The sequence below is a fragment of the Pristiophorus japonicus genome, chromosome 13 (genome assembly GCF_044704955.1).
Source record: "Pristiophorus japonicus isolate sPriJap1 chromosome 13, sPriJap1.hap1, whole genome shotgun sequence".
NCBI classification, from domain to species: domain Eukaryota; kingdom Metazoa; phylum Chordata; class Chondrichthyes; family Pristiophoridae; genus Pristiophorus; species Pristiophorus japonicus.
In genome coordinates this window covers 20,385,129-20,412,082 of record NC_091989.1, presented here as the reverse complement: position 1 = coordinate 20,412,082, position 26,954 = coordinate 20,385,129, and the positions used below count along the sequence as shown (strand labels likewise).

Below are 26,954 nucleotides of genomic sequence, written 5' to 3'. Positions count from 1 at the left end.
AAATGGTGACGTTGGACCTATGGATCCCAAAGATCTCCACCACTGGGGGTTTCCTCATGTCATTATGGGGTTTGTTGTAGACTAATTGATAGATTGATTAGTCAAAAACGTAATTATCGTTGTATCATGTGACTAGCAGGATGGTAGAAATCAAACTAGGTGGATCTTAATCTTTTTCTGTCTAGCAATTCTTATATTCCTACAAGATTGCATTTAAAAAAAACCCAGGACTAATAGAAATCTGAATGAACAGAAAATATGCAGAAGTAGTCTTCCTGTTACCAGTTCTGCAAGTGAGCTCATTGCATGTCGCAAAGTTGCTAAGCCATTCACTGGATGTGACAGTCTAGAATTTTATGGTTTTGGCATTCTCTAACTCGTCACTGCACAATGAACGTGTTTTCAGCTATACAATCATTTAAGAAATAATAAAATAAGACTTGCTGCTTCTATAAGATTAAACTGCTCTTCTGGAATGCTCCTGATTTCATGACCTACCTCCCACAATAAAACTTTATCAAAGGGTTAGTTTCATAGTAAAAGTGTATGTCCTTTAACAAGTACTTGCTAGGTCCAAATATTATCAATATCCCTGTACTCAACAAACCCTTTAATTTCCCATTTTCTGTTGTTTTACTGAATGAACCCAACATTTCATGTCACCCGTCAAATGATTTTTTTTTTAGTGCTAACAGATTTTAGCTATAAGCATGCAGCTGCAGTTTCATGCTGAAATGGAATTATCTTAAAACTTAAATAATTACAAATCTACTTTCTTCGACCAATTTGTGCCATCAGGCGTGCATTTGCTGCCGCCTTTGCCCTCATGCTTTTAGCTTTTGCAATGTTTAAAAGAATATTGAGAATGTTCGTGGGCACATCTAGGGACAGGGTGAATTTGGTTCGACGATTGCTCCTTGCAGTATTCTGGTACATTTTCCTTTTTAATTGTGTTCGGGTGAGATATTTATATCGAGCAAACGGCAATGTCCTTTTCTCTTTTTCTTCAGCAAACGAAGATCTGTCAGTTGGTAGGTAGATAAAGCCTCTGTCCTTGAGTGGGGAGTTTTCTGGAGGTTCATCCTTCATTGCTTCAGAAAGCAACTCGTTGTTGCAAGAATAGCTTTTGTTTATTTTGTACAATCTGGAGCCAAAGCCGGTTCTTGCAGTGCAACATACAGTTAACAGCAGCACAAGTTTGGTGATAGACATCATTTTATCCTGTTTCAAAAACACAAAGCAAGTAATTCAGATCAGTAGCAACTTCGGAACAACAGCTATTTTTCTAATGGTTAAGTAAAAAGGTATGAAATATTATTTAAATATATAGACTGATGGGAATGCTGATTAAACTTTGAAAACAATTTATCAGCAACTTTGGGAACATCCACTTACATGGGACTGTGGATAGGTTGCAGAACATTTACCATTTGATTTTGGTATGTATGTCCAACTTGAAAAACTTACTGTTAACTTCAAAAACAAAAATATATGTTTCACCATCAGAAGGCCTTTAAAGTTAAAGTGCTAAATAGAGAATCATGGGAGGGATCACACAGTAGTAATCTAATCGGGAATGGAGTATTAAAGTGCCATCAAGTCTAGAAAAAAAGACTGAGTGCCTTACTTGAGCAAATATATCAAGGCCATATATTCACAGAGAGGATGCAGAGAGATCCTATAATAACTTTTAAAAGGAAATATTGAAAAAGAAAACATTGAAAGGATATGGGGAAAGAGCAGGGGAATGGGACTAAGGGGGTAAATGGCCTCCTTTCTTCTACGCTGTGGAATTCTATGATAATATTAATACATTTGACTAGTTAAAAATGACAGAGAAACACAACAGTTACTGAAAGTGCTAGTTATATAAGACTTAACACTATTTTTTAACATATATATTTTAACGCTCAGTATCAACACTTTGAACAAGAATTAGAAGCAAAAATTAAAATTCTATATCTTTCATTGCATATTCAGCTAAACACTTAGCCACACCCCTGTTCATAATTCATCTGCTTATTAAAAAGATAGTGTAAAAATTGAAATAAACTGAATAACTGGCAAAGATACAAAAGTTCAATTCTGAAATATATAATTGTTTGAATTGTTTAATAAATGATTAGATGCAGAATTAAAGAAATATAAATGGACAGAAAATATAGGAGATAAGAAAAATACAGATGACTACATTAAGAATATTTTCCCACAAAGCCACAGATGTAGTAAAGCAGTTAATGCTGTATGATTTGATAGTTTTAAAAAAGAGCAGGGTGACTGTTAGGAGATATAACATTAAGTGTAGACCGTGATAATGAAATGTGTAAAATTTGATGATTCTTCAGCTGTCAGGACTATGGGGATGCAATGAAGGCAAAGTGTCAACCATGCATGTTGTAGGTGTAAGGCGCTTTTGGTTCGTGCAGCAGAGCTGGTCTCCAGTCGTCTTGGTTAATCCTTGCCGCTGGACCAAAGCCTAGCTCTGTTGCAATGGCCACCAGACATTAAAAAAACCCACGCACAGGCATTTTCCATCCTTCAAGATGTAGTTCGGGACCTGGAATATCATTGAAACACCTGTGAACTCATCCTTTTTCGGCGTGAAAGCAAGTCATCCTCGTTTCAAGAGACCACCTATGATGATGAGGTGTAAGGTTAGAAAGGTACTTTGGGAGAGGCAGTTAAACAGGATGTGCAAATTCCATGATAAAGTGGATTATGCATGGTCTGTGCTTGGTGCATTGAATGCTTTTTCCTCACGCTTATTTATATTTTTAAAGAAAGACTTTTGGATTTCCCATGGCGTTGCTCATGCCAAGCCATATGATACACTTTTAAAAAAAATAACAGGAGCATTATCCCATGTAATGCACAATGTATAATTCTGCTGTTAAGGTGTCTCTATGTATAACTGATGTCTCTCTTTAAGAGTTACAATGTCTGATTGCTGTATTGATACACCCAGAGTTCAATTAGATGCTAACAGCTCTTAGGCAGATCCTGGCGTGAATTAGAGGGTAGTCTCCAATGCTATGGAAGATTATTTGAAACCAACAAGAAATTGCTGTTTTCTATCTCTTTTTTCATAGATTTTCTTTAAGTGTGGCACAGAAATTTGCATGTGACAACATGTTATACCTTTAGTGTGAGTGAAGCATCTGAAAACATATATACATGTATCTATATAATTAAAAAAAATCTTCTGTCCATGCACACTTCATTTTAACTTTCCATTATAAATTCCTATTTCCACTGCCTCTTAACACTTGTTACACTGGAGATGCTGTGGTGCCACAAACATCAGGAAGGTGTAATTTCAGCGTGACAAATGTGCATAAATAGTTTCCATTATAAACATGAACATAGTAATTTATAATGGAAATATAAATACAAGGACAGAATATATAACTTTGTGGACTGAATTATGTCTGCAGACCCTGGTTCAATTATTCCTCTGCCCTCTAGTAACCTTTCTTCACCTCAAGACTTCACTTGGTCTGGACTTCCCTTGTGTAATGTCCCAGAAGGTCCATTAGTATGTATAAAGACCCTGAATTTCCTAATGTAATTTCTTAGGGAATCCAGTGAAACACCTGAAGAAACTGTGTAAATGGTAAACATGACTGAAATGCTGTGCCTATATATCTATAAAGAAGTGCATCTCCTGTGATATATATAAATTTTTTTATTTATTCATGGGATATGGCTGGCATTTATTGCCCATCCCTAATTGCCCTTGAGGAGGTGGAAATAAGCCACCTTCTTTAACCACTGCAGTCCTTGTGGTGAAGGTATTCCCACAGTGCTGATTTTATTGTAGCAGCTTGATACAACTGAATGGCTTGCTAGGTCATTTCAGAGGGCAGTTAAGAGTCAAGTCTGGAATCACATATAGGCCAGACCAGGTAAGGATGGCAGATTTCCTTCCCTAAAGGGCATCAGTGAACCAGTTGGGTTTTTCCTGACAATCCTGTAGTTTCATAGTTACCATTACTGATACTAGCTTTTTAATTTCAATTTTATATTCAATTAACTGAATTTAAACTTCCCAGATGCCGTAGTGGGATTTGAACTCACATCTCTGGATTACTAGTCCAGTAACATAACCACTACGCTACCATTCCCAATATGGTAAGTCAGATGATATGTTATATTATAATGATAGGAATATTATACCATATAATATATTATTCTGATAAGATGGAGCTCCGTTTAAGTGGTATGTGCCCTTAAACCCACAAAGTCTAATTTCTGTAAATCTTGAAGTATAGAAGATGTTGACTATTGTCTGTGAAGGAAGTTTCAGTTTGGTAGGTGCTTGTGAATTCCCAGCAGCCAATTAGAGATGAATTGCTCTTTGTAAGAAAAGTTTGGTGATTGGTAGGTGTTTCAAATTTCCAGCTCCAGGTCAGAAGAAACCATTTCTCTTTTAATATTTTTGACACTTTGAAGTGTGCACTTGATAGTGTGACCTCTGAAGTATGGCAGATGCGCACTAGATGCAAGACTTTTAGTGGATCTTCTGTGGTATTGCTTACACTGAGTCATAAGATATGCTGTTTCATGTTATAGATTGTAATATTTATTATCAGACCATTAATTTATGGTGATTATATTAAAAATACAATTTCATTTATTTAAATATTATGACATTGTAAGTAGCATTTTCAGGTTCAAATGATGTGATCATAACCATATTTCCATAGAAATCACATAAATCTATGACCTTGATTATTGTGTTTGCATTCAGTTTTATATCTTTTTTTTAAAAAACAGTGTAGAAGACAATGAAGAGTCCAAAGTTGTAGGTAGGTAGCTGGTGTGTCACATGACTAAGAAGACCAAAGAGTTTCTTAATGTTGAAAGGGTGATTGAGGGATCTGCGACCAATAGAAGGCGATGGTGAAGTATGAGTGGAGCAGAGGGGTGTTGGGATCTGAGAGCATTGGGGTGGGGTGCACTTTAGCTATTATTTCAGACTAGTACCCAATTGAAAACACTCATGTAAATGTCAATATTAGAAACATTGAATAAACATAATTTCATTTTTTAATATAAACATATTGTATAAAAACTTCAGTATTAAGAAAAAATATTTGATAAACTCCCATAATTATGCTGAGGGGAAAAATAGAAAGTCTGGGTCAGGTCTCAATACAATTAATACTAAATACATAACCGTGATCCTTTGATATATAATGTGCTAACATAAATTCATTCTTGTCATTTGACCTACATGGTTAAAGCCACCACACCTTAAAAAAAATCCAAGCGCAGGCATCTTCCACCCTTCACGATGTAGTTCGGGATCTGGAATATTAGGTCCTTCATTGAAACACCTGTGAACTCATCCCTTTTTGGCGTGGAAGCAAGTCATCCTTGCTTCGAGGGCCTATGATTTACCTGATGCAAAGCTTTTATAGGAAATGACGGTGTGCATGGAATTCATCAGGTGTTGAAATATTTAGCAGGATTTTATAACCTGATAATCTTGGGTCATACCTTGCTGACTGACAAAAATATGAAGCCTGGAGTCCTGTGCCTTTTTAAATGTATTTTCTTCGGAATTAACTGGAGGGTGGCCATTAGCATATAAAAAATGCTCATCTGGTTTATCATGAGCAATCATTCTATTTTCCCCCACTGTGTAATGAGATTCCCTAATCAATAAGCCTTTCTATATTGACAGTTTTCAAAAAATTCCAGCCAGCAGTAGCAGCTTGCCCCTGACCTCATCATGAGATATCAAACAGCTGCCAACAATCCCCTCCAGGCAGATAATAATTGTCATCAGGTCAGCATGTTTCTCCAACTCTGTCAGTTCATGCAGACTGTGTACAGAGGAGCTCTGGCCTTTGGTGCATCCTGTGCATGTTGCTGCTGAAAGGTCATGATGTCTGATATCTAATGTTGCAAGATACCATGCTCACTGCAGTGCTAAATTTTAGTGTTATTAAAGCTATCAAGTTTCTGCTCCTTGTAATGGTCAAACTCCATCATAGATTCAAACAATCTAATTAGACCGGTGGATATCTTCAACGGCTTCAGTTTAAATTAAAATGCAAATTTAACTATCCCGGGCTTTTGTGGAGTACTGGGTTAGTACTTCTGTGACTTGCTTTAATTCAGCCCAATCTAATGGAATGAAAGTTTCCATACTGTAATGGATGTGAAAGGAGGTTTCAGCAGTGTCAACACAGTTCTTAATAGGTACAAGCACATTGCATAAAAGGGCCACTTATGCCCATTTTCCACTAAGGATTGGCAATATAGTTAAGTAACTCCCACTGGCAGCACCTATTGTTGGGTCTGTCATTTTAGATCTGGCTATGGAAACTCTTTTTGGAGTTCACCTGCAAAACATAAAACATTAAACGGTGCCACCCGACCTGGGTGACACTCCAGACATTTACAAGGCCCTTTTTTTCCCCCCCTTTTTTGTTTTTTTTTTGTGTTTTTTCTTTTTTTTTTGTTTTTTTTTGGGCACTAAAATCACAATTTTTCCCCAGTGCCCCCTATAAAAGGGAAGGGGACACTAAAAGCACCGGCAATTAAAACAAATTAACTTTAAAACGTAAAATCAAATTAAAATTCAAAAATCAGGGGAGATCGCGAACGCACTCCCCCACTACCACAAATTCTGCAGTCGAGGATCACGCATTTTCATTTGGGAACATCGCAGGCAATGGCACACGCGGAAATGCAATATGACCTGGGAACACCACCTTCGTGATCATGGTTAATCTTCTCAGCCCACCTGAACATAACGTTAATGTGTTTTCCCTATTGCAAATCAATCAGGAAAGGTCTTGGGTAAATTGGCAAAGTCAAGTTCACAATTTTACTGCCTGTGCAGTTTTCCTGTTGTCGAATCTGTGTGCCGTATAAAAGAGGCAGATTTAGTTGCAAAAGAAACAACGCTTATTGTCCTCTGGCTATATACGGTTAAAGGTCACCTGGGGTCCCACATTATGCAATTATCCCTTTTGTTCTGAGTGCATATATAAGAACATAAGAAATAGGAACAGGAGTAGGCCATATGGCCCTTCGAGCCTGCTCCGCCATTCAATAAGATCATGGCTGATCTGATCATGGACTTAGCGCCACTTCCCCGCCCGCTCCCCATAACTCCTTATCCCCTTATTGTTTAAGAAATGTCTTACATTTATTCAATATCCCAGCTTCCACAGCTCTCTGAGGCAGCGAATTCCACAGATTTACAACCTTCTGAGAGAAGAAATTTCTCCTAATTTCTGTTTTAAATGGACGGCCCCTTATTCTAAGATCATGCTCTCTAGTTCTAGTCTCCCCCATCAGTGGAAACATCCTCTCTGCATCCACCTTGTCAAGCCCCCTCATAATCTTATACGTTTCGATAAGATCACCTCCCATTCTTCTGAATTCCAATGAGCAGAGGCCCAACCTACTCAACCTTTCCTCATAAGTCAACCCCTCATCTCCGGAATCAACCTAGTGAACCTTCTCTGAATTGCCTCCAAAGCAAGTATATCCTTTCGTAAATATGGAAACCAAAACTGCACGCAGTATTCCAGGTGTGGCCTCACCAATATCCTGAATAGCTGTAGCAAGACTTCCCTGCTTTTATACTCCATCCCCTTTGCAATAAAGGCCAAGATACCATTGGTCTTTCTGATCACTCTCTGTACCTGCATACTATCCTTTTGTGTTTCATGCACAAGTACCCCCAGGTCCTGCTTTACTGCAGCACTTTGCAATCTTTCTCCATTTAAATAATAACTTGCTCTTTGATTTTTTTCTGCCAAAGTGCATGACCTCACACTTTCCAACATTATACTTCATCTGCCAAACTTTTGCCCACTCATTTGGGTATTGGTTGAGGAAAAGATCAGATTCTACTACAGGTATAATGCATCCATGACAGAATAACCTGGTAATAATCGCTGCTTGGATTATACATGAAGAACAAAGTATTGGATGGCTACTAGTGCCAGTGAAAGCATCCCACAACACGAGTGACTGCCCTCAGGAGAAAAAGGGGAAATATATGGAAAAAAGAACATGAAACAAGAAATGGCCTTTTGACTCAATATGCCCATTCATTTCATTGACCATGTACAATTCTTGAGAAGCTAGTGGTAGGCCTCCTTCTTGTACTGCTGCAGTCCATATGGTTAAGGTGCTTCCACAATGCGGTCATGAACTCTATTCAACCCATTTCACATCTTGAAGATTCCACATAGTTTTTGCCTGCTCCACACCATCCACAAGGCAAATCAAGCTATATTACAAACTGTTTATACATCCTAGACTGGATGTTGCCCTTTGTATGACATTTCACTGGTTGCAGTAACTCAGGTGCTATCATGTTACATACAACATTTGGCCATCTCTATATTTATCCTTATTTTAATATATGCACCTATGAGGATGCTCACAGGTTTGTAGAGCTGTTGCATTGAGAGTGGCTTAGCAAGTCACGTGATGTTCACAAGACTCAATAAAACCCCTGTCAGTTGGGTCGAGGTCATCCACAATAAGGCATACAGTTGTGAGTCTAGTGGATGAACTAGTAATGTGTAGTGTGCTTGTTCAGCCTCTGCTAATAAACCAACTAGTTCTAAAGAATTCATAGCAACACATTGTTATTAAGCAAAGAACTCATGAAGCAAATACTTATTATTTTTAATCTTTCCTTAACCAGATATTCATCCATCTTATCTGAACTTTTTTTTAAAAACAGGATATGGTATTGTGATCAGCTGTGGTCACTGTAGCTGTGAGAAGCTATACAAGTAGTGGAGTGAATTCAAAGAGCAACATGGTTCTGCAGATAGTAGAGACATGGGCTTGCTACAGGAGCACGAAAGATTTGTAAAATGCATGTACTCAAAAAGGAGATGAATAACATTCTGAGCGAGATGGGCTAAATGGCGTTTTGTCACTCTTGCATTCTTATGTTTTAAACATAGTTAAGAGTACAATGAGGCTAAAAAAAACTGCCATTAATTTTTGTGATAAAAGATCTTTATCAAGGTTATTTAGAAGCATAATGCAATGGTATAAATTGTACCAAAACACGTAGTAAAGAAAGCACTTTGTTACATTGCTTATGCATGAATTATCAAAAAGGTACAATTCTTTTCTCACCTTAAAAAAAATTCTATGAAGGTGATCCATCTTTAAGAATATCTTGAAAACAAAAACCATTGACCTTTTCTAGGAGACTTCTGCTCAATATCTTTTACACTTAGCAAAAAGCAACACTGAGCACTGATTCTTCTCACACTTCTGAAGTTTTGACTAATTTTGTCCTGTTGTTTTCAAATGCCTTGTTGACAGACTGGAGGATGTATCAATGATTCTTTTTATCTGGCCACTGGGAAGTCCAAACACTGCTGGAATGACTAATTTTCAAATTTTCCCTCGCTCCTTATGGGGATGAGTTTTGCCTTTACTTGCCACTTCCCAAAAGGAGCCATGGTTAATATTGCGAACTATGTGGGGAATTTTGGCCACAGACCTGATTTTTTTCCACTTCAGAAGACCATGATGCTAACCAGCAGTTGACTATTGCTATCTCAAGAAACACCTCACACTACTTAGGCTTGTCAATAGTATCTTCGGATCCATTTTCTGTCATTTTTGTTCTCTCTAGTGCTAACAAAACCCTCAGCTACCTCTCCAATTATAATAGATGCATTAGCATTTTCTAAAAAGATCAATACACTAGCTCCTGTTGATGATTTTTGAAACATATGCAGACTCAGCAACCATTACATCAGCCACTTCAATATTCCTACACAATGTGTTGTTATCTGAAAATATGTTAAGGAAAAAAGACCTCTTTCTAAAATCTCCTTACTTGATGACGTACCAGATGATGCTAACCCAGATGTCAGAAAGTAATGTTAATTTACCTATTTAAACTTATTCATACTCGCAGATCGTCTGCAGTATTGCTCACATGAATTCTCTCTCTCTGTCATCTGAGGAGCTGCTTGATGATTTTAGAACCCCTCTCTGCAGTGTTTCTCAACCTTTGAGGGCAAACCTAGGATCTAGGAGAACTAGGCAAGGTCGAGAATCACGGCATAAAGGGGTTCTGAAAGCATCGGGCAGTTCCCCAGATCACTGGAAGAGTGTCCCTGAGTTGGGGAGTATTGGGAGTGGTCCCAGGACCTGGGGGGGGGGGGGGGCGGGGTCTTGAGGTTAGTGAACACAGAGGTGGGATCCCAGGTGCTGGAAGCTGCAACTGTATTGCAAGTCCTGGTGGGGGGATGCACTAAGAAAACTTCAGAGGTTGGTCTCGCAGTATTGAGGGAAGGGGGCAGGGTTTGGCACCCTGGAGGTAGAAGGGACCCAATATAATGGGGCTGCGCTTTAGGACATGCAGAGTTTTGGAAAGATGCTATGTAAATGCAAGTTTTTTCTTTCTTGACCCCATTTAGACCATCAGGTTCCTTACCCATCTGTCTGAGGCCCCTTTCTGGTCAGCAGGCACCCCACCATTGCTTTCTCATTGCCAGCCAGGTCTTGCCTTAAAGCACTTGGTGCAGTATTAGTGTGTTTGACAACTTATACAGCCTACAAATGTTGATAACCAAACAAAATTACCTCCTAAGATGCTCAACAAAATGTTATTGTGTAGGCAGTTTCCAAACTTTACCTTTAAGCAGAAAATGGTTTGTTGTCTTTTTCAGAAGAAGATGTTTTTAAATGTCAACAAAAGAAATTATAGGTGCTGTTAATTACAACTAACTATATGGAAGGTAAAAATCGAGCAATTCATAACAGAAAATGATCAGTTATTAATACTTTAAATATGAAACTTGCCTCAAATAAATGAAAATTTAATTTCCAGTTTGTCTTGAATTCTTTTGGAAAATTCAATGAATCTCAAATCTTCACAATGAGGGGAAACTGTTATGAACGCATGTCTATAATGTTATGATGTAATGTTATATGTACTGTAACACTGAATGTACTTTCACCCTGTACACACCTTACCTCTACACCAGAGGGTGCTGCTGCTGGAGACCTAAGGGTCACCTGCACACTGCAGGTAACCTAGTATGAAAGGGAGCTCATCTCTTAATGTCATCACTCTCGGAGCTGCAATAAAGGACTACAGTCTTCACAGTTTGAGTACTATACCCCTGCCTCGTGGAGCCATTAACAAGGTGCCTACATATACAATAGAAACAGCCTTCTAATTCAAATCAGAGAAACCTACTGATCCACAATGGAAAATTCTGAAAACTGCATGGCCTAAATTTTCCTTCTGAAAACCACCTGATTTCAGGATGTACAGAGGCGGTATGTAAGGACACGGTCTTCTGCCTAAACACCACCCCAAAAAGTGCAAATCAGAATTTTTGTTTGTTCCATCGGACAGAGCCTGCAGCTGGCTGCCTTGAGCCTCGCCACCTGTAAATGTCAATGGGTAGGTATGGCCTTGTTCTCCTAGATATTTTATTTTGTTACCGGCCCATTCCCACTCAAAGAAAACATTGGAGGCTGAAATTCAGATCCCCAATAAGGTCCGTTTGCAGAGGCCATGTGGCCGCCGATTTCTGGTTGAATAGCTGCCTCAAGCTAAATTCAGCACGGGGGTGTTTCTGGCAGTCCCCACTTCTGCCCCGCCGCTACCAACCGGCCGTGCGTGCGTCATCAGTACGCGACTGCCGGGACCTCCCAGCTCCCGTGAAATTTAGCGAGCAAAATCTTATTGCTACCGAGCGGTATCTGACAGCTTTTTCTGTTGATGCACATTGGCTGCGCGGCGGCCATTAAAGTCGAGGGCCCAATGCCGTGGCCGCCATTTTATTTTTTTTGCTGGCTGACTTCCATGTCGGCCGGACTATTGCGCCCCCGGGTTCAGCCGGGCCGCAAACAGGCAGCCGAAGCCCTCCCTGGTGGTCCAGTGTGTGATTGTGACTGATGGCCGATTCTCTCCCCTTTAACGGAGGCGAGATACGTGGTAATGCAGATGCGCAATGACATCACCACCGCTTCGATGCTGAGTGACAGCGGCGGAGAATCCATCCCGCCTCCACTTCTGTCCCTCACCAGCACTTACTGCCGCACTTCTGCCCCCTTTATGACTGACTTCCTAGCCGATTGGAAAAAAAAGGACAAAGAGCTGAATTTCGCGAAAGAGGGGACCTCTTCCAAGACTTTGGTAAAAAAAACTTTAAAAAAGGTAGGTGTGCCAGCTTTCAGGCAGGGCTGAATTTCGGTCCCCAGCACTATAAAGGTGGTGGCCTTAAGAGCGGTACAGTAGTCGATTTTATTTTAGGCATTAAAGTTGCTTGCAAGATTCTAGTGAGTAATTAAACATTTATCAATTTTTTGGAAAGTTATGCATTTCCTTCTAGGAATTCCCCTGTTCCTCGGTTTTGAGGGACAAGGACATGGAAGTCAGCAGTGTCTGATATCAGAACAATTCCATCCGTAGATAGCCATGCCAGAGGATCTACAGCCCAAGGAATACTTGGATTTTTCAACTGGGCAGTGGCTAGTAACATGACTGCGGATGATGAGAAGGAAGAATTTGAAGGCCATCCATCCCCAGAGCATGAAGATGTTACCAAGGAGGTAACATAGGGCAATCTGGTACTAGCAGTGAGACATACACAGGACAATCTGTTGCCAGCAGGGAGACATCAACTGTTTCTAGCAAACATGATGCTGTAGATCTCTATGAACCCTTCTTCCGTTGATGACTCTTTGCAATTGGCCACTAACCATCATTCAAACTGGCATTTAATTTTAGATTGGGAAAGGACCATTCCAATTTTTAGCATAGAGTGAGAGAATTGGAAGCTTCCACAAAAAAACTGCACAAGCATACCAAATGCAAATAATTTGCAGATTTACATTAAGTCCTATGTCTATTTTTACTTAGAATTACATAGATTTCCTCTCACCATATCTACTCCTTGTGCCTATAACTCTTCTTACACACAAAACTAGCCTCTTCCTCTTACATGGTGCACCCCGAGTGTTGTGGGGTGGCTGGTTGGGATATTTCTAATGGAGCCTTTGAGGACCAAGGCGACACTCATTTCAGTAATGCTGATGGCCTTGAAGAACCCGCTTCTGGTTGCATCTCTCTTGCACTTGCAATAGTTGTTGGGTCCAGACCTGAAGATCCCTTGTGTTGACATTAGAAGGGAACTAGAAGCATGTACATCACCGACACTATTATGAGAAACGGAGACGTCTGTTACCACTCTTTGCAGCCCACTGGTGCAAGGCATGGGCTCAGTGGTTCTAATGGTCAGCATGAGTATGGATGAAATAGTCCAAATTAATCCTGGAATTCCTGTGAAATGGCTGTTAAGGCACCTAATGAAGCAGTCAACAGCTGCGATTTGGAAACCACTACTGTACTTATAAACTCCTCCTTGTTGTTGCAGATATCTCCATGGTGTTCTGCACTGCCTAAGATACCTCCGGAATAGTGTTGGAGAGGCAGGTGAAGGACTTCTCTAACTTATCCACCATCATTTTTCTCTTAAAAATCAAGCCTTTGAGATCAAGGTCCCTACGCTCGTCAAACGAGGGCAGCTGTCTGTCCACCCTCCAGCATGGCATTGCTGCTTCCTTCTCTTTCCCGCCCAGCTTCTCCTGATCACTTGTGCAAAGTGCTTCACCCAGTGATACTCCTTCTGACTCATTAAATTATATCTTTCAGAATGGGTGAGGCCGAGGATGAGTGGTTGAACTGAATGTACCAGGCTGCTCGAGACCCGTCATCTTCAGGCTGAGCATCATCTATGAAGGTAAGAAAGGGAATACACTTAGGAGGATGGATTCCCATATGTAACTTTGGATTAGCAACAGATTAATGATAGGAGCCCTTACAGTTTAGGTGAACATCTGGCGACTGTACACAATCCTATCCATTACTAACATGTTCCTGGCAGCTCTCCTCCAATCGCTCACCACCTCCCTGGTACTTCTACTGAGAGCTGAAGAACTTATCTTTGAGTGCACTAGATGGTATAGTGGTAGACACTCCCAACATGATCCTTCTTTGTTGCTGATTGTGGGCAACCTTTTCCTTTCCAAGGAAATGTAGAGCTAGAAAGATTGATGCATTTAATGTTACTCAGGAGTCTGCAGCCACTGCATGGTTAGAATGCTTTTAGGTGCAAGCATGAAGCTATCTCTTCTATTTTAGTCTATCACCACCATCCTTGGTCTCAGGCATTAAACTGAGACATAAGCGAATGGTGTGTAAATTGTGAAGTTCTTTGTGAATGAGACGTTACATCCATTTCTTTGTTTACACTGTGAGGGCATGATAGGAATGTATGCAAGTCATGCTTCTAGCATTCTTTCAAGATGTGCATAGGTACTTGTGATTTCACTTACCTTGTCTAACCTCGAAAGGTTATTAACCCATATCCAACATAGTGCTGCCTTTCATGGGGTGGCTTGAGGTGGTAGCTGCTGCCTGAACCACTTCCTTCCATACTGCCTCCACCACCCTCTTCTGTGGCTTCTCTTGGGTTCCGAAGATCTAGTCTCTTCTTGCCCTTATTTCCCAACAGAACCTCCATGGAAGCATCTGAAAATCGAGAGGTTTTGACTACAGCAGACGCCCTTAATGATGCTCCTCTTTCTGCCATTTCAGATGTCTTTTGGTTCTCTGTATTTTCCTCAGTAACAAATACTTCTGGCTTTAAGCAGCTGCAGCAAAACTCCCTCCCTCTTAACGTCAGTAAACTTATCGTAAGTGCAAATCCCGCTGATAACCTCTCTGGAGATCAAATGAGCCCCCTCCAGAAAAAGGCTGTCGGTTTCTGTTGAGGTTAGGTGGAGATTTTCCGGGCACATGGAACAGACAGGTGCTTGAGATGTGCCTATAGTGATGCTGGCAACTATCTGCCTTTTTCAAATTAAGTGCCCTCCTGCTGACCCCACAAAGGGAGGGCACTGGCATAACAGCTGGGATCGTGTCCCAAGGAATGACTGCCTGCCTCTCTTCTGTGGTTACATCCGAGCCAGGGTGTTCCTGGAGATGTTCACTGGTACGCTCACAGCCTTCTGTGAGAGGTGGGCGCCAGAGGGACTGGAGTGCATCATCATCCCTGGCAACCAAAATTTAATTTGAATCACATCAAATGTTTAATTTGTTTAAGTTTGTTGGTTTTAGTGCCCCCCCCCCCCCCCCTTTTAGCCAGGGGACACTTGTATAATTTGTGTTTTGGTGCCCTCAGGAAAAAAAAACAGGGGGCACCTGAAAAGGTTTTGGAATGTGACCCCCCCCTTTAATCAGGGGGCACTTGATTGTTTTCTACAAAATAGTTGTAATTCCCTTAAACCTAATTAGCAAATAGTCGAGTTTCCGAGAGGGGAGCGACCAGAGCAGAAAATCGCCGGAAAAGGAGAGCAAATTGAAAGCTGTGATAATGTCCAGATCAGTGAGTATAATAAATCCCAAATATCACTTCCAATGTAATTATGTAGTACACAAACAGAAAGCTACAATCTCTTAGAAATATATTGTGTTACTTTTTCTCAATCACATTTTTCACATCTATCACATATGCCCAGTGTGGTAGTTTGCCATACAGACGTGGAGGATCCCAGGTTCTGTGCTGAGCTAGCTGATCTCAGCCAAGTGCAACTGTTGATATCAAGATCTCAAAACTAGGGAGAGCCAAAATCAAACAGGTTTATTGTTCCTGATTGCTATCCATTGATTGCTGCTGTAAGTGCATGTGTGTGGATGTTAGATTGGGCTTGGCTGTTATGCCTACCATGAGTGAAAAGCATACGCAGTCTCCAGGTTTACACTTGAAACATGGACACTTAGGTAAGGTACAGGAATGCATCCATAAAATTAAACCCAAGAATAAATCAGTGCCTGGAGGAGAAGGGAATCAAACTGGAAGGAGATGGAGGGGGGTGCGGGGGGAGGGGAAGAATAATACACTTGGGCTTGGGCTTTATTCTCGAAGTTTATTTCATTTGCACTCATTAGTGTGTTGTCAGTTTATCTTATTTTTCTTCACAAAAACTCAAATCTGGCGTCCTGGACAACATTCCTCCATCAATCAACAACAGCAAATTAAAATTAATTGGTCAGCCATCTAATTGCGAAATTTTGCCGTGCACAAAATGGCTGCTGCATTTGCCTATATAATATTCCGTGCACTTCAAAGTAGTTGATTATATGTGAAATGTTTTGTGATATTTATGACCGATGCAATGAAGCATTGTATAAATGCAAGTCTATTTTTACTTTCTTTTTCCAAATTACATGAACCCTATGCGGATATGTGGGCGTTAATGCTTGTAGCTTATTTAAAGAATTTTGTAGAGACATGCAAGGGTATCAAAAGTTAATAAAGATAACAGATGTCAGTTAAGTGGAAAATTATTGATTTAAAAATTGTAAAGTGAAAAAGAAACTATATGATAATTACAAATAAAAATGGAATATTGAAACAAATAGAATTTAGCTACTTTATAGTTGCTCCAAGTGAAGCTTTATAATAAATATAAAGCAGTTAATAAGTATTTTGTTATGGGGTTGCCTCAAAATTTCTCATTCCTATCTCAAATATCTAGATTTTCATTTGAGCTCAAAAGCCCATAGAAAGTCTGTGGGCAAGTTTAAGTGCAATGAACGGTAGCGCCATTCATTCACCTCTGACTGCAATATCCAGGCCATTAAAAGTCTTATTTTGTGCACACGCCTGCCAAATTTTCCCATTATAAATTCTTCTGCCACACTGAGAATGGAAACAGACTATGTAAAATTGCCATGCTGTAATATCCCCTCCCCCACTGAAGGCACTGCAGCACCATCATTGACAGAACGATGTAATCACAGCACGTTTACATTTACACAGACAGTTTCCATTATAAATGTGGGCACAGGAATTTATAATGAATTATGTAAGAATAGGGACAGAATGTATGTGACTTTATAAAGGTTATGTGTGTGTGTGCCACTGGTCCAATTATCCTCAGCCTCTAACATTGCTTCACCTGAAGGCTACGCTTGCCCGTGTAATCCCATGGGCAATGGTCTAGTGTATTTACATTACAAATAATGGCACAGAATCTGCTGAAAAAATAACAGTGTGTGAACGACATGGCCATTATTAATGGGTCTTACACTAAACATCCGTAAAACAAAGGTGCTCTATCAACCTGTCCCCGCCACACAGCACTGCCCTCGCCCCCCGCCCCACCCCCGATTATCAAAATCCATGATGAGGCCTTGGACAACGTGGACCATTTTCCATACCTCGGGAGCCTACTGTCAACAAGGGCAGACATCGATGACAGGGTCCAACACTGCCTTCAATGTGCCAGCGCAGCCGTTGGTCGCCAAAGGAATAGAGTGTTTGAAGACCAGTACCTTAAAACTGGCACAAAGCTCATGGTCTACAGAGCAGTGGTGATACCTGCCCTCAAATATGCTCCTGAGACATGGACTATATACAGCAGGCACATCAAAGCACTGGAGAAGTACCATCAACGCTGCCTCAGGAAGATCCTGCAAATCCATTGGCAGGATAGGCGCACCAACGTCAGTGTTCTCGCGCAGGCCAACATCCTTAGCATCGAAGCATTGACAACGCTCGATCAGCTCCGATGGATGGGCCGTATGCCCGATGCAAGACTCCCAAAGCAAGCACTCTACTCAGAGCTCCGACAGGGAAAACGACCCCAGGTGGGCAGAGGAAATGCTTCAAGGACACCCTCAAGGCCTCCTTGAAGAAATTCAACATCCCTACCGACACCTGGGAATTACTGGCGCAAGATCGCTCAAAATGGAAGAGAATATCCGTGAGGGTGTCAAACATTTCAAGTTTCTTCACCGGGAGCAAGAAGAGACCAAGCGCATATGGCGGAAGGAGCGCATGACAACCCAAGCACTTCAAAAAACTGGCACTTCAATCAACGTACTTTCAACCACCGTTTGTCCAACCTGCGACAGAGACTGTAGCACCCGCATTAGACTTAACAGTCATCTGAGAACTTATTTTTAATGTGGAAGCAAGTCATCCTCGACTCTGAGGGACTGCCTATGATGATGATATTAATGTGTAAATCGACCAGCAATTTGTGGCGAGGAAGAGAAATCCTGTGAATTGCGAATTGCCACTGATTGCTGCCAGATTAATGCCAATAGCTTTGCGTAAATAGCATCCCGCCCTTCACCTCTCCATGCTTTTCATGAACATGAGAACATAAGAATTAGGAACAAGAGTAGGCCATCTAGCCCCTCGAGCCTGCTCCGCCATTCAACAAGATCATGGCTGATCTGGCCGTGGACTCAGCTCCACTTACCCGCCCGCTCCCCATAACCCTTAATTCCCTTATTGGTTAAAAATCTATCTATCTGTGATTTGAATACATTCAATGGGCCCAGGTTTCCACACGCGCCTAGAACGGCGCAGTCCCGACCTGGACGCCCGTTTTTCGCGCCACAAAGTGCGCCTAAAAAAATCCTCGGTATTCTCCACCTACCTGCAGGTCCTCTGGCCCTCGGCGCAGCCAGCACGAGCTGTGGGGGGCGGAGCCAGGTCCCTGCGCTGAAAACAGTGCCGGGACCTCTGCACATGCGCGCTACAGTGGGCACGCAAGTGCAGTTGCTCCAGGCGCCGAACTGTGTGGGAGGGGCCCGAAGCACGCAGCCCCTAGCCCTGGCTGAATGGCCTCACTGGGGCTGCGTGAATAAGGCTCCTCCCACGGCCAGCTCCTGCTCCCCCCCCACCGACCAGACCCGACACTCGCTCCCCGCCCCCCCCCCTGCCTCCGGACCAGACCAGACCCGACACCCGCTCCCCCCACCCCCCGCCTCCGGACCAGACCCGACACCCGCGCCCCCGCCCCCCCCCCCCCGACTTACCCGACCCGACCCGCGCTCCTGTTCCCGCTCCCCGCCTCGACGCGACCCGAACCGCGCTCCTGTTCCCGCTCCCCCGACTGGACCCGACCCGCGCTCCTGTTCCCGCTCCCCGCCTCGACCCGACCCGCGCTCCTGTTCCCGCTCCCCCGACTGGACCCAACCTGACCCGCGCTCCTGCCCCCCGACCCGACCCCCCCCCCCCCCCACCACTGGACCCGACCCGACTCCCGCTCCCGGACTGGATCCGACCTGACTCCCTCCCCCCCTCCCCTCCCCTCTCCCTCTCTCTCTCCCCCCTCTCCCTCTCTCTCTCTCTCCCCCTTTCTCTCCCTCTCTCTCTCTCTCTCCCCCCCACCCCCCCCCCCCCCCCGACCCGACCCGACCCGAACCGAACCGACCCAACCCAACGCCACCTACCTGTAAATCTGGTGCTGGGGATGGGCCCTGCCCGAAGTCTCGGGCCGGCCCGTTCAGCCTTTGGTCCCGAAAGGCCTGCCTGAAGCACTTTCACACAGGTAGGAAGATGGTTTATTTAATCTTTTCTTTGCTTATAAATGTTTATTCAGGTTGGATTTATTTGTATAATATTTGTATAAGTATAAATAAGGATTTATTATAGAATTTAATGACTTCCCTTCCCCCCCCCCACCTCATTCTGGACGCCTAATTTGTAACCTGCGCCTGATTTTTTAATGTGTAGAACAAGTTTTTTCAGTTCTACAAAAATCTTCACTTGCTCCATTCTACTTTAGTTTGGAGTACGTTTTCACTGTGGAAACTTTCAAATCAGGCGTCAGTGGTCGGACACGCCCCCTTTTGAAAAAAAAATTCTGTTCCAAAGTAGAACTGTTCTACCTGACTAGAACTGCAGAAAAAAAATGTGGAGAATCGCGATTTCTAAGATAGTCCGTTCTCCACCAGTTGCTCCTAAAAATCAGGCGCAAATCATGTGGAAACTTGGGCCCAATGAGCTAGCCTCAACTGCTTCCTTGGGCAGAGAATTCCACAGATTCACAACCCTCTGGGAGAAGAAATTCCTTCTCAACTCGGTTTTAAATTGGCTCCCCCGTATTTTGAGGCTGTGCCCCCTAGTTCTAGTCTCCCCAGCCAGTGGAAACAACCTCTCTGCCTCTATCTTGTCTATCCCTTTCATTATTTTAAATATTTCTATAAGATCACCCCTCATCCTTCTGAACTCCAACGAGTAAAGACCCAGTCTACTCAATCTATCATCATAAGGTAACCCCCTCATCTCTGGAATCAGCCTCGTGAATCGTCTCTGCACCCCCTCCAAAGCTAGTATATCCTTCCTTAAGTAAGGTGACCAAAACTGCACGCAGTACTCCAGGTGCGGCCTCACCAATACCCTGTACAGTTGCAGCAGGACCTCCCTGCTTTTGTACTCCATCCCTCTCGCAATGAAGGGCAACATTCCATTCGCCTTCCTGATTACCTGCTGCACCTGCAAACTAACTTTTTGGGAAAGAGTTTCATGAAGAGTTTCATGCACAAGGACCCCCAGGTCCCTCTGCACTGCAGCATATTGTAATTTCTCCCCATTCAAATAATATTCCCTTTTACTGTTTTTTTTCCCCCAAGGTGGATAACCTCACATTTTCCGGCATTGTATTCCATCTGCCAAACCTTAGCCCATTCGCTTAATCTATTTAAATCTCTTTGCAGCCTCTCTGTGTCCTCTACGCAACCCGCTTTCCCACTAACCTTTGTGTCATCTGCAAATTTTGTTACACTACACTCTGTCCCCTCTTCCAGGTCATCTATGTATATTGTAAACAGTTGTGGTCCCAGCACCGATCCCTGTGGCACACCACTAACCACCGATTTCCAACCCGAAAAGGACCCATTTATCCCGAATCTCTGCTTTCTGTTCACCAGCCAATTCCCTATCCATGCTAATACATTTCCTCTGACTCCGCGTACCTTTATCTTCTGCAGTAACCTTTTGTGTGGCACCTTATCGAATGCCTTTTGGAAATCTAAATACACCACATCCATCGGTACACCTCTATCCACCATGCTCGTTATATCCTCAAAGAATTCCAGTAAATTAGTTAAACATGATTGCCCCTTCATGAATCCATGTTGCGTCTGCTTGATTGCACTATTCCTATCGAGATGTCCCGCTATTTCTTCCTTAATGATAGCTTCAAGCATTTTCCCCACTACAAATAAAAACCTGAATCCAAACGGCCATCGCGGGATTTGAACTCGGGTTCTCTGGATTATTGATGCGAGCCTCTGGATTACTAGTTCAGTGACATTACCACTATACCATTGTAACCCTTGAGTTTTTTTTTGCTACATTTGACATTAATTGACCATTAAACTCGCCACAGAAAGTTAAGTCTAGTAATTAATAGCGCAAGCAACCTTTTAATTGTTAATGACTGGCCAATCAACCTCACTGGCCCAGAAAATAAACAATTTAAAGTGTGGAGTTTCATTCCTTCAGGTAGTGAATTGTTGTTGGACAAAAAATTTCGAATTTTAATTTTTTTCCCCTTACCTTCTGTCTCTTTTTCTCTCTCTCTTTTAATCCAATCTTTCTTTCCCCTCCTTTATTTCTCTTTCTGTACCTGATTTGATATTGAATTCACCCTCCTTGTCTGTCATTCCTCTGTTTCTTTCTCAATCCTTAAATCTCATTGGCTGAGGAGATACATTGTTGGTCCTGTTATTCACCAAGGTCCCAGGGGCCATGTTGCACTTGTGCCATTGTCAGCTCGCACTTCCAGAAACATCCAGGGCAAAAAATGTTGAGCTTAAGGGTGCAGAAACAAGTTTCCTAACAGGGCATGCCATTTAAATGTCCCACTCCAACATATTCTGCTCCCTTGTGTCTCAGCACAGTTCCAGTCATCTATGTATATGTGTGGAATTGCAAGTTGTTTAATTTCATTTGTGCGTTGTTCTGTTGACTGCAGATGGCACATATTAATCTGGTGCAAGATAACTTTCATCCTTATCAAATACATATCCGCCGTTGTTTATCAAAAATTACAGCTTTTACCTAATTGTATTATAAGTCTGAACTACTTTGAAAAAAAGCTACGATTTTTCCTTTTTGATGCTTAAATCAATTTTATACATGATAGCTGTGGCTCAGTGGGTCGCATTCCTGCCTCGGAGTCAGAAGGTTGTGGGTTCAAGTCCTACTCCAGGGACTTGAGCACAAACAAATCTAGGCTGACACTCCAGTGCAGTGCTGAAGGAGCACTGTACTGTCGGAGGTGCCGTCTTTCGAATGAGACGTTAAACTGAGACATCTGTTCTCTCAAGTGGACGTAAACAATCCTATTTCGAAGAAGAGCAGCAGAGTTATCCCAGTGTCCTGGCCAATATATATCCCTCAATCAACATAACAAAAAAACAGATTTTCTGGTCATTATCACATTGCTGACTTTGGGAGCTTGCTTGTATGCAAATTGACTGCCGCATTTCCCACATTACAAAAGTGACTACACTCCAAGTACTTTATTGGCTGTAAAGTACTTTGAGACGTCCAGTGGTCGTGTAAGGTGCTATATAAATCCAAGTCTTCCTTTCTTTCTTACTAAGAGTGAATAACAATTTTTGCTTAGTGTAAAGTTATGGTGGCAACTGAGGGCATATATTTGGATCAAACATATTTTACTTAGCAACTGAAGATTCGGTCTTTCTATCCAAACACAAACTTGAATGTAGCGCTCCATAATTATGCAGTTACAATTGTCAAATATCTCTGTAGCCAGAGCTCTTTTAATAAAAAAACAAATTAAGAGATTATTTTGTCACAAGAAAAAAGAGGTGAAATGACTGCTCGCATTTTAAAACAATTTCGATGCTTTAGTATTAGATATTGCTCTATAACAACGTGCATTTCATAGCATTCTATGTCAAAAATATTGAAAGAAATTATTCAACATCAAACTGAAAAGCAGGTGAACAAGCTGGAAAAAGCATGCAGATAGAGCAACTAGAATTTAAATTAAAGGACATATCTGGTGGCAATTGTGTTGTCAATAACGGTTTCTAACTCTAAATCCTAACCACTAAACCCTAACCACAAACCCCAATCCCGAGCTCCAGTATCAATAATCACTTGTCAATAGTCACTCTTAAATTAAAGGTTGGAATGCATATAACAGGGATTTTACAAGTCAGTGCAAGTCCCCCATTGTCTCAGCGATGGCATAACAAAAAATATTTAGTACAAATAGGAATTTAGACATGTTATAAGTAGAATTTTAATTATATTTTATAAAGGAAAGTTAATCCCAGGGGTTTGTTAAGGGGGCATTTTAAGACAATTCTGTTAATGTTAGCTTAACTGGATGAAGAAACCAGCAATAACACACATGGTTAAAGTAACTCATCATCATAAAGTAAAAATAAGAAACGAATAGTTACCATTTGTCAAACTTTTACGAGTAGCCAGAAAAGCTCCATCCCCAACCTACCTGTACCTGAAACCCAACAGTTTGAGAGTTGAGTTGAATCTGATCCAGTCCAATCCAATCGCAGCCACGACTTTTTAAGAAATGATTGTTTTTGGCCCGTTTTACATTGAATGACTGGAGGCGTGCCACGGTGGAGGAGGGACAGTGTGCAAGCGTGGAAGGGGAGGAAGCCGCTCGGTTTGGTATTTGGAGAGAGGAGAAACGGTTGGTCACGTGATTCCACTGGTCGCGCGCCGCCAGCGTGACCGTTACAACCGTTGGAACCGTTTTTTTTTAAAAAAAGAGGCAGAGATCGATAACCGACGGGCGGGGTCGCTCGAGGTCACTGAAAGTGGCGCGGATGGAGACGCTGGAAGCACCGGGAGATTTTGGTTGGGGAAAGCAGCCCAAGAACGGGCAATATCAATTAACACACACTAAAATTGAAAAGTCCGAGAACACTGGAAGAAATTGGGGAGGGGGGCGGGATTAGGAAAAGAGCAGAGAATAAGGGAACAAAATAAGAAAATTCACTCAAGGGAATGGGAAAATAATCCAGAGAATCGTTTAAGGAAATAGGAAAATTTAAACAGGGATTGGAGAAAATTATCCCCATTGCTTCAGGGAAGGGAAAGTTGAACAATGCGGAATCATTCCAGAGAGCGGGAAGAGGTGGCAATAATCCCGATAATCGCTTCAGAGAACGGGGAAATTGAGGAATTGAGAAAATTAAACCGAGTCTCTTCAGGGAATGGGGAAATTTGCTCCGAGCGTCATCTCAGGTTAGTGGGAAACAGCAGGGACTGGAGATTATCGGGTGCCTTCAGGAAATTAGGGGAAAGTTGAGCAATTGAAGAAGGAAGAGAATAAAGCCTGGCAAAGGAGACCCAAATGCAGCTAACAAGCTCGGTGAACGAAGGGAATAAACAGGAACCAGAAAATATGATGTGCAATCGGTACACAGACTGGAAGCCCGGAGAAGCTGAAGAAACAGTGCCATTAAGAATCTTACTTGTTGGGATTTGGAATTTGGGGAAATAAATGTTCAGACGGTGAATTTGGAGGAGTGACTGGATAATGTACAATCTCCAGAAGTCGTGTTTTGAAAACAAAAAGCTGCGAGGAATATTGGCAATTTTGAAGAGTTGGGAGCCGCCGAGGACTGAGGGAATTCGGAGGAGTTGAGGGACACAAAAAAATTGGTAATTCCAGAGATTGGGCAGAGTTGGGACACCAGCGCTGCGAAGTGACCTTTGGGGGTCGTTCCACTCCAGAGATTTGAAAGAGCGGAGAAAAAGGAGCCATTTCTGCAGATAGGGCTCGGGAAGAATCTCACTCAACACCTGGGAATCGGGAGGATGTGGGGCAGGATATTCGTGAGAATTAGTCCAGGCAGCGTGGAGGGAAGGAAGTGGGAAAGGGCTTCGAGAGCCCAAGGTAAGCAGTGTGGAAGGAGGTGAGGGGGGAAGCCCATCGGTTCGCAGGAGATCAAGTCATGAGGGTGTAGAAGCATACGAAGCGGATCTCGAGGTAAACCTCGCTTCATCCCCGCCGCCTCGGCTCTGGTACGGGTTAATCTTGGGGTTTAGGGGAAGAGGGGTTGGGGAAGATCCATTCGGTCCCAAACTAAATGGGACCCGGCCATAATCCAAATGGCGTGGAGGAGGGGAACCCCACACGCCTTGTATTCTAACACATTAAAATGATAGTAAGATTATGACAGGTTCTCTCAATAATTAACTTTTTAAAAGTTTAATCCTGCAGTATTTGGAATTTATTCATTTCGAAAATGTGAGTTTTTTGCCGCAGCACTTTCCAATTGCAATGCGGTGCAATTTTTGAAAAACTAAATCAGGGAAGTCTGATTTTAAATCTAAGAAGTACATTTTCAGTTATGCAATACAGCGCGCATAAATATGTACTTACCGATTGATGCAACCAAGTGAAAATCTCGAAGATAGAGTTCAGTTGTCAAACTTCAGTCAATTCTCATTAATTATAAACTGGAATCAACAAGTTACTCCGTTCGCTTGATTTACCTCTCAATTCCTTTCCTACTTTCCCACCCCCAACTTTTTTTCAGTACAGTGATCCCCCCCCCCTCCCTGAAAACAGTCTTGTCTACCTCTTAAATCAAACTCTAAGATCACGGGGTTGGATTCGTAACATTTACGTCGATGCTTCGTTTAAAAGATGATTTCATTAAAAGAGCGCAAGCAACCAGCGCCACTGAATGACGGATTCATTCTAGCATATCTGACACTCCTCGTATCCTCAGATCCATACATGAAATCCTCCCACCTCTGAACATATTCTTGCTCACTGGCAAAGCGTGAACTGTTATATTGTATTTCCATTGTTCAGCTATTTACAGTACTTTTTCTCATTCATTCCCTTTTGCATTAGTCACTTTCTCTAACTATTCTAAGCATTATTATACATAATAACGTTAAAATAAGCATTTCAATTTTTGCATAACTCCAATGCTGCTGGGTTTATTAGTTCTAAATTGATTGTTCTTGCTTTAACACTACACATATAAACTGTACATATGTAACTAGCATATTCACTCAAGTTAGGACCATTTGTGCAGCCAATTTAATTATGACCCCAAATTCCTTCCTTTATATCCTTGATTCATTAATTCATTCTTGTTTAGTCATTGTCTTTGCATTATTTAAACATTTCTAATCTATTATTTTCTTTAATCATTTTGAGTCATTTTACATCCACAAATGGGACTATAAAAGGAAGAACAAAATAAAGTAGGGTGGCGGGAAGAGAAGTTTCCTAAAAGAGTATAATGACTTAAAAATGCTCTATAGCAAGTCCCTTAAGCCAACAGTCGTAAAATATCAAACTGCAGTTTTCCAATTTGTCTTATTTACAAATGATTACAATGAACATTCTAACATTTTCTGCTGGAAATGGGGACCTTGAGCTGATTAAATTGTTCAGCTTTGCTTCTTGCCTTATTCACCTCTCAGTCACTGAACAGTAAGGAATGTTCTTGTGTAATTTTACAATGTTTCATGAGAGTTCTTTGAGAGTAGTCTCGAGGTTCTCTAAAACACTGACAATTAGCTGATTTACAGTAGAGTTAACAGACTAAATTATGCAACAGCAGAAGATGCCCTCAATACATCAACATTTAAAAAAATTAATTGGTAGTTTTTTTATAGAAGTATTTACTCTCTTCAAGTTCAAAGCTAAAATATTTGAAATAATCCTTTTCCGCAACAACCTGTGTTAAAATCAAGGAATTGGTTTGAGCAACTGAGATGTCTACAAGTTGCTGAGCAACACAACGCATAGCCCACGATACTGAGTTTGATTGCTCCTGTTTATTTTGATTTAGGTGGCAGATTTTAAATTTGGTTAGGACAGACACCTCCCCTGCTCTTCAAATTTTATAGCCACCTGAATAATGGCCTCAGTTTAACCTCTCATCTGAACAACAGCACCTCAGGTAACTTATCACTCCCTCACTAGTATACAAAAGCGTCAGTCTAGATTTTGTGCTTTAGTACCTGGAGGAAACTCTTTTGCGCAACGAGTGATAGGGTGGTGGATACAGATTCAACAGTAGGTTTCAAAAGGAATTAGATAAACACTCGAAGGAGAAAAAATTGCAGAGATATGAGGAAAGA

General features: G+C 41.8%; 1 protein-coding gene across 1 annotated transcript; it reads right to left on the bottom strand.

Moving 5' to 3' along the window:
- Positions 1–720: 720 nt before the first annotated feature.
- On the bottom strand, positions 721–23,354 carry ucn3l (urocortin 3, like). Its single transcript, XM_070896581.1, has 2 exons — positions 23,326–23,354; positions 721–1,221 (listed from the first exon to the last, which is right to left on the bottom strand). Exon 2 carries the CDS (start codon positions 1,213–1,215, stop codon positions 769–771), a length of 447 nt encoding a protein of 148 aa, XP_070752682.1. The 5' UTR covers positions 1,216–1,221; positions 23,326–23,354; the 3' UTR covers positions 721–768.
- Between the last annotated feature and the right edge of the window lie 3,600 nt (positions 23,355–26,954).